At 31.5% G+C, this 15,232-nt stretch overlaps 1 protein-coding gene and 1 non-coding gene across 2 annotated transcripts; both read left to right on the top strand.

Moving 5' to 3' along the window:
• The first annotated feature begins 7,802 nt into the window (after window positions 1-7,802).
• LOC131603736 (B2 protein) lies at window positions 7,803-10,288 on the top strand. Its single transcript, XM_058876158.1, has 5 exons — window positions 7,803-8,565; window positions 9,035-9,135; window positions 9,308-9,391; window positions 9,564-9,674; window positions 9,888-10,288. Exons 1-5 carry the CDS (start codon window positions 7,944-7,946, stop codon window positions 9,957-9,959), a joined length of 990 nt encoding a protein of 329 aa, XP_058732141.1. The 5' UTR covers window positions 7,803-7,943; the 3' UTR covers window positions 9,960-10,288.
• Window positions 10,289-13,850: 3,562 nt separating this feature from the next.
• On the top strand, window positions 13,851-13,922 carry TRNAC-GCA (transfer RNA cysteine (anticodon GCA)). Its single transcript has one exon. It is a non-coding gene; the product is annotated as a tRNA-Cys (tRNA).
• Window positions 13,923-15,232: the final 1,310 nt, after the last annotated feature.

Here is a 15,232-nt window from a genome sequence, read left to right as displayed (position 1 = left end):
GGCCTGATGGGCTTTGACCCATTTTGACAGCTCTAATCCCAACAGACTGATGCTTTAGAAAATGTGGTAGACTATGAGTCTGGACCTATTAAGTCCCCTGAGAAATCTCAAGAGGTTGTGTCTGAAGGTAAATCTGTTGTGATGAGGAAAATAATTTTGATAATAACGCTTGCAAGGATATCATGGCTAAACAGGTCAAACAATGGCCAAAGAAGGGCAAAATGTCTGCTAGCAAGTTGAGTGTAAAGTATGTTGTGCTTCATAGGATTGGGACTGCCTGTTGGGTTCCCACCACTCATACCTCTACCATTGTTACATGTTTAGGTTATTTGCAGGAACATATGTCTCAAACATTTTGTGACATCTGGTAAAGAAGCTTTCAACTCAACTTCAAAGAAATGAATCATAGTTGAGCTGAAGGATACCTGCAAATATTTAGATAAGTGTAAATCTTTATTTGCTTGTGTATCTCTCTTCATTTGTGGGATATACCTTGGATTTTTTGGATATGATCAAGTTTGTATGTTTCCATCTGTGTTTATTGCTTGTGTGCAATGTTTGTGCTTCCATTTTTGTTTACCTTTACTCTATTTTTTGGGTCAATTTTTGGCTATAAATGGGGCTTAAAGTGTTAGTGTATTTTGTTTGTCCTTATGTTATGACACATGTCTTGACATGTTGATTAGCATGCTGATAGGACTGTGCTACAGCTAAGGAAAAGTAGTAATTGTGGTTGCTTTCTAGATGCACCTATTTAGGGGGAGCATGATAGTCTGTCATGCTTATTGGTTGTGTTGTGATGTTGTTGCTACTGGAGACTGGGAGATTTGTGAGGTTTTTATTTATCTTCTGCTGTATGTACCTCTAATGTATGAACTTGGGTAGTTCATATGTGGGTTTTCCCTTTGAGGGGGATATTTGGTTTTGTATGATAGGGGGAGCAATGGACCTATCTGATTGTACAAGCTATAATAGTTGTGTTGATGTGATTTCTGGCCACATGTATGAACCTATGATTTCTGGAGAGCTTTGAAGAATAGGTCTCTCTCTGTAACTGTTGTGCATCTCTGATATATTTATGTTTGCAGTTTGATGTAAATTTACATGGTTTCATATAGCATTTGGTTGTAGTTTTATTCCTATCTCCATGACTTAATTGTGCTTAGGTTGTTTTAGCCAAAATTTACCAAAGGGAGAGATTGTTAGATCCATGGTTTTATGGTTGACATAAATTTTGCTAAAACATGGTTCTTATATATTGTTGAGCAAGATATTGTAACATCTTGACCAACTGTCATGATAGGTTCTGTTGTCATGAGTTTTGATAGATGTTCTGCTAGATGTTGTGAGTTGTCACATGTTATACTTGTAACACCTCATTTTCTACCCGTCGAATATTAATAAAATCAGAGTTGTGAAATTTCATACGTAAAACAGGATGTCACATTTTCTTCAAAACAACAAAACATACTCAAGTTAAACAATTTGATACATAGCACACTTTAGGATAAACCAACATAAAAACTTAAATCGTGGTTCTCAAACTTGACTTTAATAATGCAGCGGAAAGAAAATCGTAATTTGTTTCTAACATATTCAACTTCATCAAAATCAACAACAACTTAAAATAAAAGAGAGTTCACAATAATTCCCATTAATCCTCAAGTAAACGATAATTCATTAAAACGAAATAAAACAATCAAGCGTTCAACCCCCAAGTGCTACGTATCAGAGCAAAGGACACCAACTCGAGCTACTAACGGTAACGACTACTCATCTTGGTTACGTGCACGTTACCAACAAAGAGTAACATTCAAATAGAAGGGGTGAAATATCTAACAATCTAATAAATCGTATGATAAATAATATATGACAGAATTTAGATAATGTAAGTCACCACTTCACAAATTATTCGCACAACAAACAATCACAACATACTCATCAACATATTCATCAACGTAACACAACGATGAATTCACCGTCATAACAACTCAAATATGCAACATGTGATGTAACAACTTATTCAAATGCGCATGCACGTGGTACGTACCAATGGAGTAGAACTCCCATCGTGTTTGCCATTAAGGCCAAGGCATAAGCCTTCATCATCATCGTGTTTACCAATCCAGGCCATCGTAAACAGAGCAAAGCTCACATCGTGTTGCCAACCTAGGCCATCGCAAAGTATGCAAATGTATGCGACTTAATGAATGCAACGTTACACATAACAACAACAACTAACATCGCAATTAACATCGTAATCAACATCTCAATCAACATCATAATTAACATCGCAATCGACATCGTAATCAACAAAATTTATCACAGCATCATAACATCACAACACATCACAAGGAAAAACAACCACACAGAGTAACACAACCAATTTCATCACCTGCAAATTCACAATCTACGACGAGTATATAACACATTGAATCTCCCAACATAAACTACAAACAAACAACATAATTATTCAGACTATTTCGACTATTTCTGGTTAATTAATTATCGGCTAAAAATTCTATTATTTCTATTAAATCAATTCTATCCAATTATCCTTGAGTAAAAATGTGATAAAAACTTGAGTAAAAATGGAGGAGAGGAGAATGTACATGAAATAGGAAGGCGACGATGCTTAAACAGGAGAAAGAGGTGGGAAATAAAAGCTTTAATGCTTTTAAGTTTTGAACATGTGATGACGGTTACTCAGTTTATGAGAAGTTTAAAAAGTTTCTCCATGATTCTCTCTCCATCTTTATATATGCGAAGGAAATCAAACGTATCGGTTGAAAGCAGGAGATAAGGACAAATTGACGGGCATATTTCATATAGGGAAGACAACTACACTCAAGTGCAAGTGTACTCAAGTAAACATGAAGCTGTGTCACGTCACCCTATAGCTTTTTAGGTCACGCGTCAAAGAAAAATGCCGATCTGTTTCGGTGTATTGCATTTAATGCTCATATTCGCATCACACATTGGCAAAACCAAAGTGGAGCATGCCAGTCGACGACTGGAAGAATTTCCTTTGAGGTCGGTCACTATTATTAAAAGACTCCCCTGACATTAAACATGTCGGACAAGTCTTAGGGGAAACTATTGCGTGTAGGTCAAAGACTTGAGACCCACAGTTCCACATCGACCAAAGACCCGGGACCATTATTCTGTGCTGGACAAAGATTCGGGAACCACTAGTTAACGCTGGCCAAAGGCCCAGTAGCACGAGACCCATTATCTAACCTACTCTGCCAGGCCCAAGGTATAAATACTTTCTTAAAGAATTTTAAGGTACACAATCTTTAATCTCCATTTTCACTACCAACTATCTTGAACCCTAAATTGACTTAGGTGTTAGAGTGCTAACAATGCATGTACCCTCCTTAGTCCACCGTATCAGAGGTAACAACATCGGTTAACGTCACTGATAACACCGAAATGCACTACATAGAAATGAAGAAAAAAAGAGTGATTTGCACTCATAGCGTCATACGCAAAGAAATGAAGAAAATCAGGTGAAAAACGGAGAAAAAAAGATTAATTTGCACTCATAGCGTCCATCATGGCGTTCTCCATGGAGGTGGTTATATATGAGGCGAATGACGTGTCCCACGCACTAACAGTCACAAAGACCAAGTTATGCCACTTTGCGAAGGTGGTGTTCACCATCCTTTGTATTTTGCAGCAGTTGGAAAAAAGAGCTTGGCATGGTCTTCAAATTCCTCCACTCCTCCCTACATTCTCTCACACGAAGTCAACAACCACCACTTGAAATTTTATAATTTTAGAGCATTATAAATAGGAGTAACATTTCACTTTTAAGGCATCCAAACTTAGTACAACTTAGGCATAAAGTTACACTAAGAAAGCTCTAATTCTTCTCATCGGAGGATTATTGCATTGTTGTTGCCATTGAGTTTGGAGCACTTTATTTTGAAGCTTTTAATCTTGCCGTCATTTACATTCCGTTGAAGTTTATTTCCGTCTATTTCTATTGTACCAAATTCAAGTCTCTGTTTGGAGCATGTTCTTAATTTATTCAGCATTACAGTATTTACATTTTATTCACTTTGTCTATTTTACTTTGCACACTTATTTCCTTGCTTTACTTTAATCCTGCAACTTTATTATTTGGCTTAAATAGTATGTTGGTCCTTATAAGTTAGCGTCTTTTTGTTTTTAGTACCTAATCTAGAATTTTTTTGAAACAGTCCCTGAATGTTTTTTGTTTTGTTTTAGTCCTTAAATTTAAAATTTGTTGGTTTCCTGCTGATTTTAATTTGAAGGACTAAAACAAAACAAAAAATTAACATTCAGGGACCATTTCCCAAAAAGAAAAATCATATTAAGGACTAAAAACAAAAACACGCTAACTTACAGGGACCAACATACTATTTACTATTTAAGCCTTATTATTTATTCCATTGCATGTTCTTAATTTTACTTGAATCGCTCAACATGTTTAATTCCCATATTTTAATCAAAAGCTTTAACATTTATCGTAAGTATGTCCAACTAATTTGTTAGTGTTGTAATGTGAGGGACGTTGATTCGACGATACTCTATATGTTGTTTCCTTAGGATTACGACTGATGGCTGTTTTGGTTTAAACACAATTTTTTTGAACTTAATTTGATCGGTTACTATGAAAGTAGAATCGTGAACACGTCGGGTAAGATTGAAAGCCGTCTAAAACTTAAGATTAAAATTGATTTTTTTAAATAAATACCGCAAGAGCACTTAATTAATTAATTAAGAGATTTCAACATTTCTAGAAAGTGAGTTTAAAACTATTTGTGGACGCGTTTATAGGTTTATGATTCGGCTAGCCGAGCGAAAGTCGGGAACCCTTTTAAGTTAAATTTTTTAATCAAAACTACTTTTCATCTGAGTAAAGGATCTAATTCCTTAAAATAGGTTTTGCTAATTTAACGCATAGCGCGTCGGACAATATAATTTAGAGAGTATAATCTGGTTCCGAATACGCGAGAGTGATGATTCCTGTTTAATTAATTCTTTTCAAGGTAGAAAATATTGCCTCGTAAGTACTCTTAGAAATGATAAGAGTATTGTTGATCGATGAGAGCCACATTTCAATATTATATCCTTTAATTTATTCAAAGCCCATTCTTTTATGTTGTTATTCTTATTCCAAACCCTTTAACGTTTGCCTTAGATAAACACTGTAACAATAGAAAATGATAGATTGACCCTTAAGTTTATGTGGGTTCGACGACCTTTTATATTATTCTAATACACTCCGTATACTGGCGAAAGAGACACATCAATTACCGCATCAAAACCGATACATCTGATTCAAAAAACACCGTGATTGCAACCTTCAATCCACAGTGTCACGTCAACATAATGTCATCAAAAACTCAGTCCACCGCAGTTTCTACAATCATCCCTTTTATATTATTCTAATACACTCCGTATACTGGCGAAAGAGACACATCAATTACCGCATCAAAACCGATACATCTGATTCAAAAAACACCGTGATTGCAACCTTCAATCCACAGTGTCACGTCAACGTAATGTCATCAAAAACTCAGTCCACCGCAGTTTCTACAATCATCCCTATTTCTCGATTGTATAAATAAAAATAAAAACAATTATAATATACTATCTCATAACTATAATGTTCCATAATTCAATTTTATCGCATTTTTTTAAAAATGAATAATAGAAAAACTGTTGAGGATTGAAATTTACATATGAAATAATTATTTTTATTAATTAATTATTTAAATTTAATATTTTTAAAATATTTTAAAATAAATATTTATAATTATAATATATAAGTTATAATTTATGATAAAAACTATACATAAAATAATTACATGTCACTAAATAAATTAATAAAAAATATATATATTTTTAATATCAACAATATAAAACTAAGAATGACTATAATATATTAATTAAAAAAAAAAATAGATGGAGTGTAAAATCCATACTTCTTATTTCTTATTTTATAAAAGTAATCCATATATCATTTTTTTAATACATAAACATGAGTAACTATTTTATAATAAGAACTGGTCTATCATTCGAATTGTTTTTGTTTTTATTGAGGTTTGGTTTTGGTGTCATTTGAATTAGGATTTGCATACATTATTTATATCGCTTAATTTCAATTTTACTATTTAATAACTTTTCTCATAATTTTTAATAAATTAAGAGTTAAAAGGTAGTGCACTGACAGTGTAAAATAGTTTTACACTGTCATCCAGTAGGGAGTCATGGATGTGCCATGTTATTAAAATTTTTTTAAAATAAAAGAATTGTTTAATTGGATGCATGGTGGTGATTGGTTGACAGTGTAAAAATATTTTACACTGTCAGTGCATGACCAATTTTCTCATAAATTAAATACATTATTCAATATATATTTTATTAATATTTAATTTAATATAACAATAATTTCTACTTCAAATAATACACAGTATTTGCCTAGTTTATTCTAAATAAATAGATATAGGTGAAACGGTAATTTAAAAATTAAAAGTGCCACCAAACACGGAAAACTAAATTAGATTTATGGAAAATGTCAAAAAAACACGTGCCCGCTCGTTACGCACCATATCCAAAGGTTTTGTACAGTAGTGTCACACACGCAGTTTCACATGCTTACGCGTCCAAATTTTCATATCTTTGTAACTAAGAAACTTTAGCTAGTATACCATATTTGCAATAAAAATATTTAAATTAAGGAAAAAAAAGATATGCAGTGTCAACCAATGACAATCATGAATCAGGATAAGTCAGACTGAAAATTTAAAAAAACTTGTATGACATGGCAGAACGTAATATTCTAATTGGATGACAGTGTAAAACTTTTCCGTGCATAACCATTAAACTCTTAAATTAATTATCTTCAATGAAATTAAATAAACTTAAGTCACCCATTATTAAATTAAATTTTCATATGACTTTGTATAATTTATTAAATATATTTTAATAAATTTTTATTACAAACAAAAAAAAAATAATAAAAATATCATAACTATTCATCCGTCCCTGCAGTACACAACTATCAACTATATTAATTTAATTGTGTATTTTTTTTATTTTATAATATAAATAAATTTCACATTTTTAAATTTATTGAATAAATTACGTATATGATAGATTAGATATATTTTTAAATTTATTAAATAATTAATATATCTAATCTATCAGATAAGTAAATTACTCAACAAATTTAAAAATGTGAAATTTATTATATTATAAAAATAAAGAAAATACACTATTAAATCAGTACTAAAATTTAGTTATAATATGACACCGAGAAGTATTAATTTATCCAGTGTGAAGTGAATCTTGCTCTCCAAGTAAAAATACTGTGTCACACATGAAGTTATGTAGCATCTTCTAGAAAAGAGTACACGAAATCAAAACTCAACCTCCTCCTTCCACTTTCTGCCACCTCATCACTTTTACGCGGTTTTCGCATCATCATCACCATTCACTTATCACCTCACCCACCTAATCACATTTAATTAACATTTAATTGAAATATCTTAATCCCAAATTACCATAAACCATTTTCCATTTCGACATTTGGCAGTTACACTGGATAAACCTTCTCAGCTAAGATAACTCTCATATTGCTTTCCTCGATATTTCATTTCAACATACTATTAATTAATTTCTAATTATCATTATTATTCTAATAAAAATCGGATATTCTCACAAATTTGTAGTAACATTTTTCCTTTTTTATTTATCCAGGTCAAAAAATAAAAATAAAACATAATATCCATTTTACCCTTTTCCATCTTTATATTAACACTTGTCACTCTTGTCGTTCAAACAATTTTCTCTATAACACTTTTCTTCTCTGTTGAGCAAAGTAACATATAGATACACATATAGATATAGTTTCTATAAACATTGAACTTTCTTCAGAAAATCTATCTGTGAAGAAGAAGAACAAGATGGAGAACAACTACAACAATAACATCAACAACAATCAACAATCGTTTTGGCAATTCAGTGATCAACTTCGTGTTCACACATCAAATCTTGCAAACTTATCGTTAAACGATTCAATTTGGGGTAACAATTACTCATCCTCCAAAAATGAACGAAGAAACTTTGATATCAAAGTTGGTGGTGAAATCAGCAACAACAACAACAAAAGTGATGGTTGGAAACAGATGAACAACAACAACAGCAACATGGTTGGTGTTGTTGATGTTGGGATTAATGGCGGTTTCAACAAAGGAGTTTATCCGAATTCAAACCCTTATGGTAATTTTAACAGTAATAACAACAACAACTTTGATATCAATTTCAAGGGAGTTAAGTTTGGTGGTGCTAAGGTTGAAGATGAGAATTTTCATGTGGCTAAATCTTCTAAGAAGAACACAAACCCTAACAAGAAAGACAACAACAATAGTGATGGGAACAAGAATAAGGATGTGAAAGGTGCTTCTGACAAGAGATTCAAAACGTTGCCACCGACGGAGTCTTTGCCTAGGAATGAAACAATTGGAGGGTATATCTTTGTTTGTAACAATGATACCATGGCTGAGAATCTCAAGAGGCAACTCTTTGGTATGTTCCTTTACTTTCCTTTTTTTCTTTTCTTATTCAATAATGCAATTGTTATTATTATCTTTGATCTATGAGGTACTCTAATTTGGTTTCCATGTTTGTTTAATTTTACTGTAATTGGTATTATCGCTAATATCTCAGCATAGCTACCAACTGAATTGACTTAACAGTGACTTGAGCTACCAACTGAACTCACTTAATAGGACAATTAGTTTGCTAGTTTTTAGTTATATGCAACTATGAAGCCATGAAATTTTGCAGATTGTATGATATTTTTGTTACAGTTTATTGATTATAGATTTGTGTGTTTGATGATTACTTTAGGCATATAAGGGATAATAATGTGTTCTTCAATGTATATATCATGTTAAAGGAATCCTTTGAAGTGTTTGATTTCAGAATCACAATAGCCTTTAATATTAATTGTTTTTTTTTTCTTTTCTGAATTTCTGTATGTTTGTGATTTTAGGTTTGCCTCCCAGATACAGAGATTCAGTTAGGGCCATTACTCCTGGGTTGCCCCTTTTTCTGTACAACTATACAACTCATCAACTTCATGGAGTCTTTGAGGTATGTTACTAGGTTAATATCATCTTCTTTTAAACCTAATCAATTTAAATTATACTGTTTTGTTAGTTAAGCTGAATTATCCATTAAAATTATGGAATAGGCATCTTAAAACAACCATTACCAGCTTATGCATTTTAGAAGTTTCATAACATATGATTTTGGGTTTATTTAGGCTGCAAGTTTTGGAGGAACAAATATTGATCCAACTGCTTGGGAGGACAAGAAGTGTGTCGGAGAATCTCGTTTCCCTGCTCAGGTAACATTTTCAATATCCAATCTCAATCTCTACCGTGTATGGCGCAGCAACCGTTCATACGGTTGATGCACTATACACTGGAGTTGATTCGGGTTTATGTTTTATTATGTCACTTTTGAATTGCTAGTTTGTGGAAGCTAAGAATGTTTTTCATAAACATTGATGAATACAGGTCAGAGTGATAACTAGGAAAACATGTGAGCCACTTGAAGAGGATTCTTTCAGGCCAGTTCTTCATCACTATGATGGTCCTAAGTTTCGTCTTGAGCTCAATGTGCCTGAGGTATTAATCTTCAACTTGCTCATTATATTGGGTTTGTAGACAAAATTGGAATAATCACTAGAAATTCAGACACAATCTATCCAATTCGAATTCTGGTTTGAATCACCCTGGTGATGGCGTCCAATCTAACAATCCCTTTTTAATGTAGTTAAATGTTTTTTTTTTTTTTTTCATGTCAACTAAATTGTGCTTTCTTGTTTGATTTGTTTGTAGGCGTTATCTCTGCTGGATATTTTTGAAGAACAAGATACTTCCAACAACTCTGTGAAGGTTATGCAAGCATAAAAGGGACACATCTCTTTTGAAAGGTTATGCAAGCATAAAAGGGGACACAGTTTACAAAGGAATAAAGAAAAATAAGTCATAATTAGAGATTTGGTTTGTTTTTATAGCTATATGGACTTAAAAATAGAGTCCTAAGAATATAAAAAAAACAAAGTGAGTGTTTTTAGTGGAGGATATGTTTGGATGGGTATTCAGTCTAAATATTGTGTTCTAATGTTTTGTATAGAGGCTGCTACTGCTATACATGGTTGTCCAATTTTCTTATGTTTTTGTTTGGTATAAAACTATCATATCATATTTAAAAAGAATACAATATTTATTTTGCTTAAGTTAATTTTATTGTTTTTCTATGATCATTCTAGGTTAGATTTGGCATTCTCATTCATGTCCGTGTTTTTCTCAAAATCAAAAATTTGACTAGGTAAATTGGGCAATACTATTATTAGTAGTCAACAAAGACTTTGTGCCTAGTCTTCAAAAAATAGGAGTAATGATCTTTTACTAATGAGAAAAGACTTTGTCATTTCATTACATCATTACATTAAAAAAAAAAAAAAGAAGAGGTTATTTGATAAGAATTATTAGGTGATCAATTTCAAGAATGATGAAAAATAGACTTATATGTTGAGTATGGATATGGTTCAGTTTTGAGCTATGTGTGGGTATGGTTTGGTAATCTGAATTCCTAACCAAAAGCCAAATAGGAATATGCTAAAGGCATTTTCTTGGTTGTTTGTTAGGTAATTTGATTATAAAAGTAGATAAACTTAAAAAGGAGTAAATTTCCTCTGCCGTTAAGTTTATTTAAATAACTTGTACTACAACTACTAGTAGATATTTTTTCTACCAAGTTGGTTTGTGAATATGATTATAGTAATAGACTGAACCAAAACAAGGAAGCATTCTTTTCACTAATTGACTATAGGATTGTCAACTATACATTTTAATTTATGAGTCAATTTTGCTGTTGGGATGTCTAAGACTAGCTGGCTACAGCTGTTACTTTTGGAGTGCCTTACGGTATAAGTAAAGATAGATATCGATTGCCACACTTTTTTTCTTTGATTTTTTAGTTGATAAAATCTTTTTTTATATATTGAAAGTTGAAATAAATTTATTATGGAAACAAAGGAAATATAAAATTTTCAGTTTTTTTTTCTTCTTCTCGTTCTTTTAATTTGACTATTCATTTAATCTTTTTTAACTGATAAAATAATTGAATATAATTTAATTTTGAATTTAATCTAGTTGTAGTTTCAATTTTAAGTCAAATTTAACATAATTGTTAAATTCTCTATAAAATAATGTCTATAAAATAAGCGGTACTAACAAGCAGTTGTGAGGCTAAGAGACCTCTTAGATAGAAATTGTTGGATCCTAATCTAATACTTGGTGCTATAGTTACACTCCTAAGAAAATAGTTGAAATTTGTGGATAAGCCTAGTTAAAGAAAGTTATCGTTTGAGTGTAAATGTGAGTGGTGAAATTTTCATATTGTTTATGAACGAGTGAAGTATCAAATTCATAAGATAGAAGATTTATATATTTGATTTGATGTCTTAAAATTTTGGGTGAAGATGTGACGCCTCCCTTTCTAGTGATCATGAAACATTGGTTTCATTGGTGCTTTCGTCTTTCTCGGTCTCTCCAACAAGTGACATCAGAGTCATGGTCCGGCTTGGTCGGGAAGCTAGATCCTGTGTTGAATCCTATTATAGAATGTAAGAACCCACCCTTGTGGAGGAAAATGTTGGATGCAAGTGTGAGTGGTTAAGTCCCACATCGTCAATAAATAAGTGAAATGTTGAATTTATAAGAGAGAGAACTCATATAACTAAGTACTTAAGATTCGTCAATAAATATTGAATCCTATTTCTATTATTTTATCATTTATATTATTGATTTTATTTTATAACTTGGAGTTTAGTATAATTTTGATTTTAGTTTATTAATTTTTAAACTTTATTCTATGAAATATGTTTTTTCTAGTTTATAGTTTAAATTTATATATTTTGTTGTTATTATAACTAATTAAAAATAACTAAAACAATAAAAAAAGGTAAATTTGTGGAGAAAAGACCAAAAGTAGCGTCGGCTAAGACCGCTACTCTTAAATAAATAAATATTTAATAAATAAGGAGGCAAAAGAAATTGATGAGGAAATGAAATTATTTCCCACCAACTTTAGCGTCAACTACAACCGCCGCTATTCTTAAATAAATAAATATTTACAATATAATAAATAGGGAGACAAACGAAATTGATGAAGAAAATGAAATTTTTTTCCCACCAACTTTAGTATCGACTAAAACCGCCGCTACTCTTAAATAAATAAATATTTATAATATAATAAATAGGCAGGCAAACGAAATTGACGGGGAAATGAATTTTTTTTCCACCAACTTTAGTGTCGACTAAAACTGCCGCTACTCTTAAATAAATAAATAGGCAGGCAAACGAAATTGGTGGGAGAAATGAATTTTTTTTTCCACCAACATTAGCGTCCGCTACAACCGCCGCTCCTCTTTAATAAAAAAAGATTTAGTCAAATTCACAAGTAGCCAAGGCTTTGGCCGACGCTAATATTAATTTTCAAATAAATAAGTAAAACACTTGATTAGCGTCGGTTTGGACAATCATATTAGCAACGCTATTAGCGTGAGAGTCGGGACCAACGCTAAAATGTTGAAGCTAAAACTTGATTTTCTTGTAGTGCGTGGGGAGTGATCAATCATAAAGATTGATTTTTGTTCATTAAAATTGATTTAGATTACCCTGAAGATTGAGGTTAATTCCAACAAAAGATATTTGGATTGCAAGGTTTGTGTATTATTGAAAAAGTGTGAGATAGGTTGATCAATGGAACTAATTATAGAGATCATTGTGCATGGAATTATCATGATATGTTTAGATTGACCCATAATAAGTTGAATACATGCTACCAATCAAGAAAGGATATAAACCACACAAACAACTTTTAAGAAAATTTAGTCTCTAAGTTATTCTTCGAATCAAAGAAAAGATTAAGGAATTTCTGAAAATTTTGTTCGCCGAGACTTTTAGATACATTGAATGGTTATCTAATAAATTGCATGTGATCAATAAAATGACCAAGATTATGATTTTACACTGAAGGTGAAAATTTATTATTTTTATATTATGTTTTTTATAATTTTTTTATTGATAAATTAATAATTTAAAGTTTATAAGATGTTACATTTTGAACTCATACATCTATAGTCCAATATCGTTGCAGAATTATCAGTTGAGCAAGACCACTATACAACTTCATTAATTATAAGTAAAATTGATGCTTGTTATTTTCTCCTGTTATTATTTAGTATTATGAGTATTATGCATTATATACTACAATATTATTTAGTTTATAATAGTTATTTTATGTAACTAAGTGGGAAACTAAATAAAATAATTCAATTAAAATTATGATTAATGAAATTGGATCGAGTTTTTTGAAAAATAAAAATAGATTTCAAATAAAACTAAACAATGTATTACTTTGATATTTAAATTGGTTGGATTTTACATATACAAAAAAAAAATCAATTCAGACCAAACTACAAAGTTTACAAATACTCAATCAGGCAAAACTATGTTTTTGGTCTTTAAAAAAAATTATAAGTCTTGAAAAAAATATTGTTTTTAGGGGTCAAAAAGCCTTAAAAAAGTTTCACAAATATATTAAATACACCAATTAACACACATAATTAAAATATTTTCATCTAAAAAACAAAAATAAAATTTCTAGTTTTCTGCTGAGGCCTTTTTTAGAGTTCGCTTTAAAATTTAATAAGTACACATACAAAACATGTAGATATAAAAGAGTTTCATCATCGAGTTAGAAAACTAACGGAGAACAATCCAATATCTCTTGGGTCCATAGCTCAGTGGTAGAGCATTTGACTGCAGATCAAGAGGTCACCGGTTCGAACCTGGTTGGGCCCTTTTTTGCATCAAATATTTTCGGTTTTTTCTTGCGTTTTCCAACAGTGCTCGTTCTTTTCTTTCGTTCCCAGCAGTGCTGAAGGAAAAAGGAAGGAATACAGTGCTGAAGGAAAAAGGAAGGAATACATTACATAATAACTACTGAGAACTGAGAAGTGTATATCAGTTAAAAGAAAAAATATAACTACTGAGAAGTGTATTTTTTTTTTGTAAGACCTACTTTCCCTTGGAAATAAAAATTTAAAATGAACCCAAAGAAATCTTAAGTATGTTTAAATGATACAAACACTTCATGAAGTACTTATTAAAAAGGAGTATTAACAACATTACTATAATAATACAATATTTTTTTTCAATACCTTTTCATTTTTTATCATATTGATATAGATTATATATTTAGATATGGATTTCATTCAATAAGATAAAAATAATAAATATATTAGATTAAATGTTACTATTGATATATTTTAAAAAAATTAATTTGCCAATTTTATTTGTTGGAAATATTGCATTCACATCTTTCAACTCTAAGATTTATTGTAACTACAACTTTTTTAAAATTGGTTAAATAACAAATATTAATTTCTTTGATTCGGACAACTCTTCCATATCAGCTTACATTCTCTACTATGATTTGGTGGTTATTGTCTAAACTGTTATCGGTTAATGTGACGTCTTGTATTTGTACTATTTTAAAGATTTTGGTCGAGGCGGTTTCTGAAGTGAATATGGGCGTGACTTAAGTTAGTTTTACCTGAGTTTCACCGTGAATGCTAATTGTACTTGTTAAAAGTACAATAGTGACAGAATAACGATTTGTTATTTGCTCACATAGTGATTATAAGGGATCTTGTATTTTTATCTCATTGTATTTGTCTTGTCTTTGACCTTGTAGGTTGAGGCACTTTTATAGACCTGTGGACTTTGCTAGTGGTAGTTTCCATCATCCCACAATCAAGAATGTGGGACAGATTGACTGATTCCCCATCTCGCGGAAAGACGGTTTTCTCCATTATTCGCAATCCTTCATTGATATTCCACGCGTGCCAAGTGGGCAAATCATGGATGGTGGGCCTGAGCCCTATTAGGCGACTCACCCTACCCTTCGGGAAATTATACCCTTTCGAACATACATGCTCTTTTCGAGCGGCTAGCGCAATTTGGGGTGCCTGATGCCTTTCATACCCCCAGACTTGGTTATGTTATAGGATACTTGTCATGAACAATCCTTATTCAGGCCCAGATAAATCATTTGAGTCCACGTGTCCAAAACAGAAAAACTAAAGCATATTAATATACATGATTATTTC

The sequence above is a fragment of the Vicia villosa genome, linkage group LG5, assembly GCF_029867415.1.
Source record: "Vicia villosa cultivar HV-30 ecotype Madison, WI linkage group LG5, Vvil1.0, whole genome shotgun sequence".
Lineage (NCBI taxonomy): Eukaryota > Viridiplantae > Streptophyta > Magnoliopsida > Fabales > Fabaceae > Vicia > Vicia villosa.
Note: the sequence above shows the minus strand (reverse complement) of the source record. Positions and strands in the feature narration are given on the sequence as shown.

What these genes read in the sequence shown, in the direction of transcription:
- LOC131603736 (XM_058876158.1), top strand. Translation starts at nt 7,944, where the DNA reads ATGGAGAACAACTACAACAATAACATCAACAACAATCAACAATCGTTT. An exon ending in TCTCAAGAGGCAACTCTTTG is followed by an intron (nt 8,566 to 9,034) that starts GTATGTTCCTTT and finishes TTGTGATTTTAG; the next exon opens with GTTTGCCTCCCAGATACAGA. An exon ending in TTGAGCTCAATGTGCCTGAG is followed by an intron (nt 9,675 to 9,887) that starts GTATTAATCTTC and finishes ATTTGTTTGTAG; the next exon opens with GCGTTATCTCTGCTGGATAT.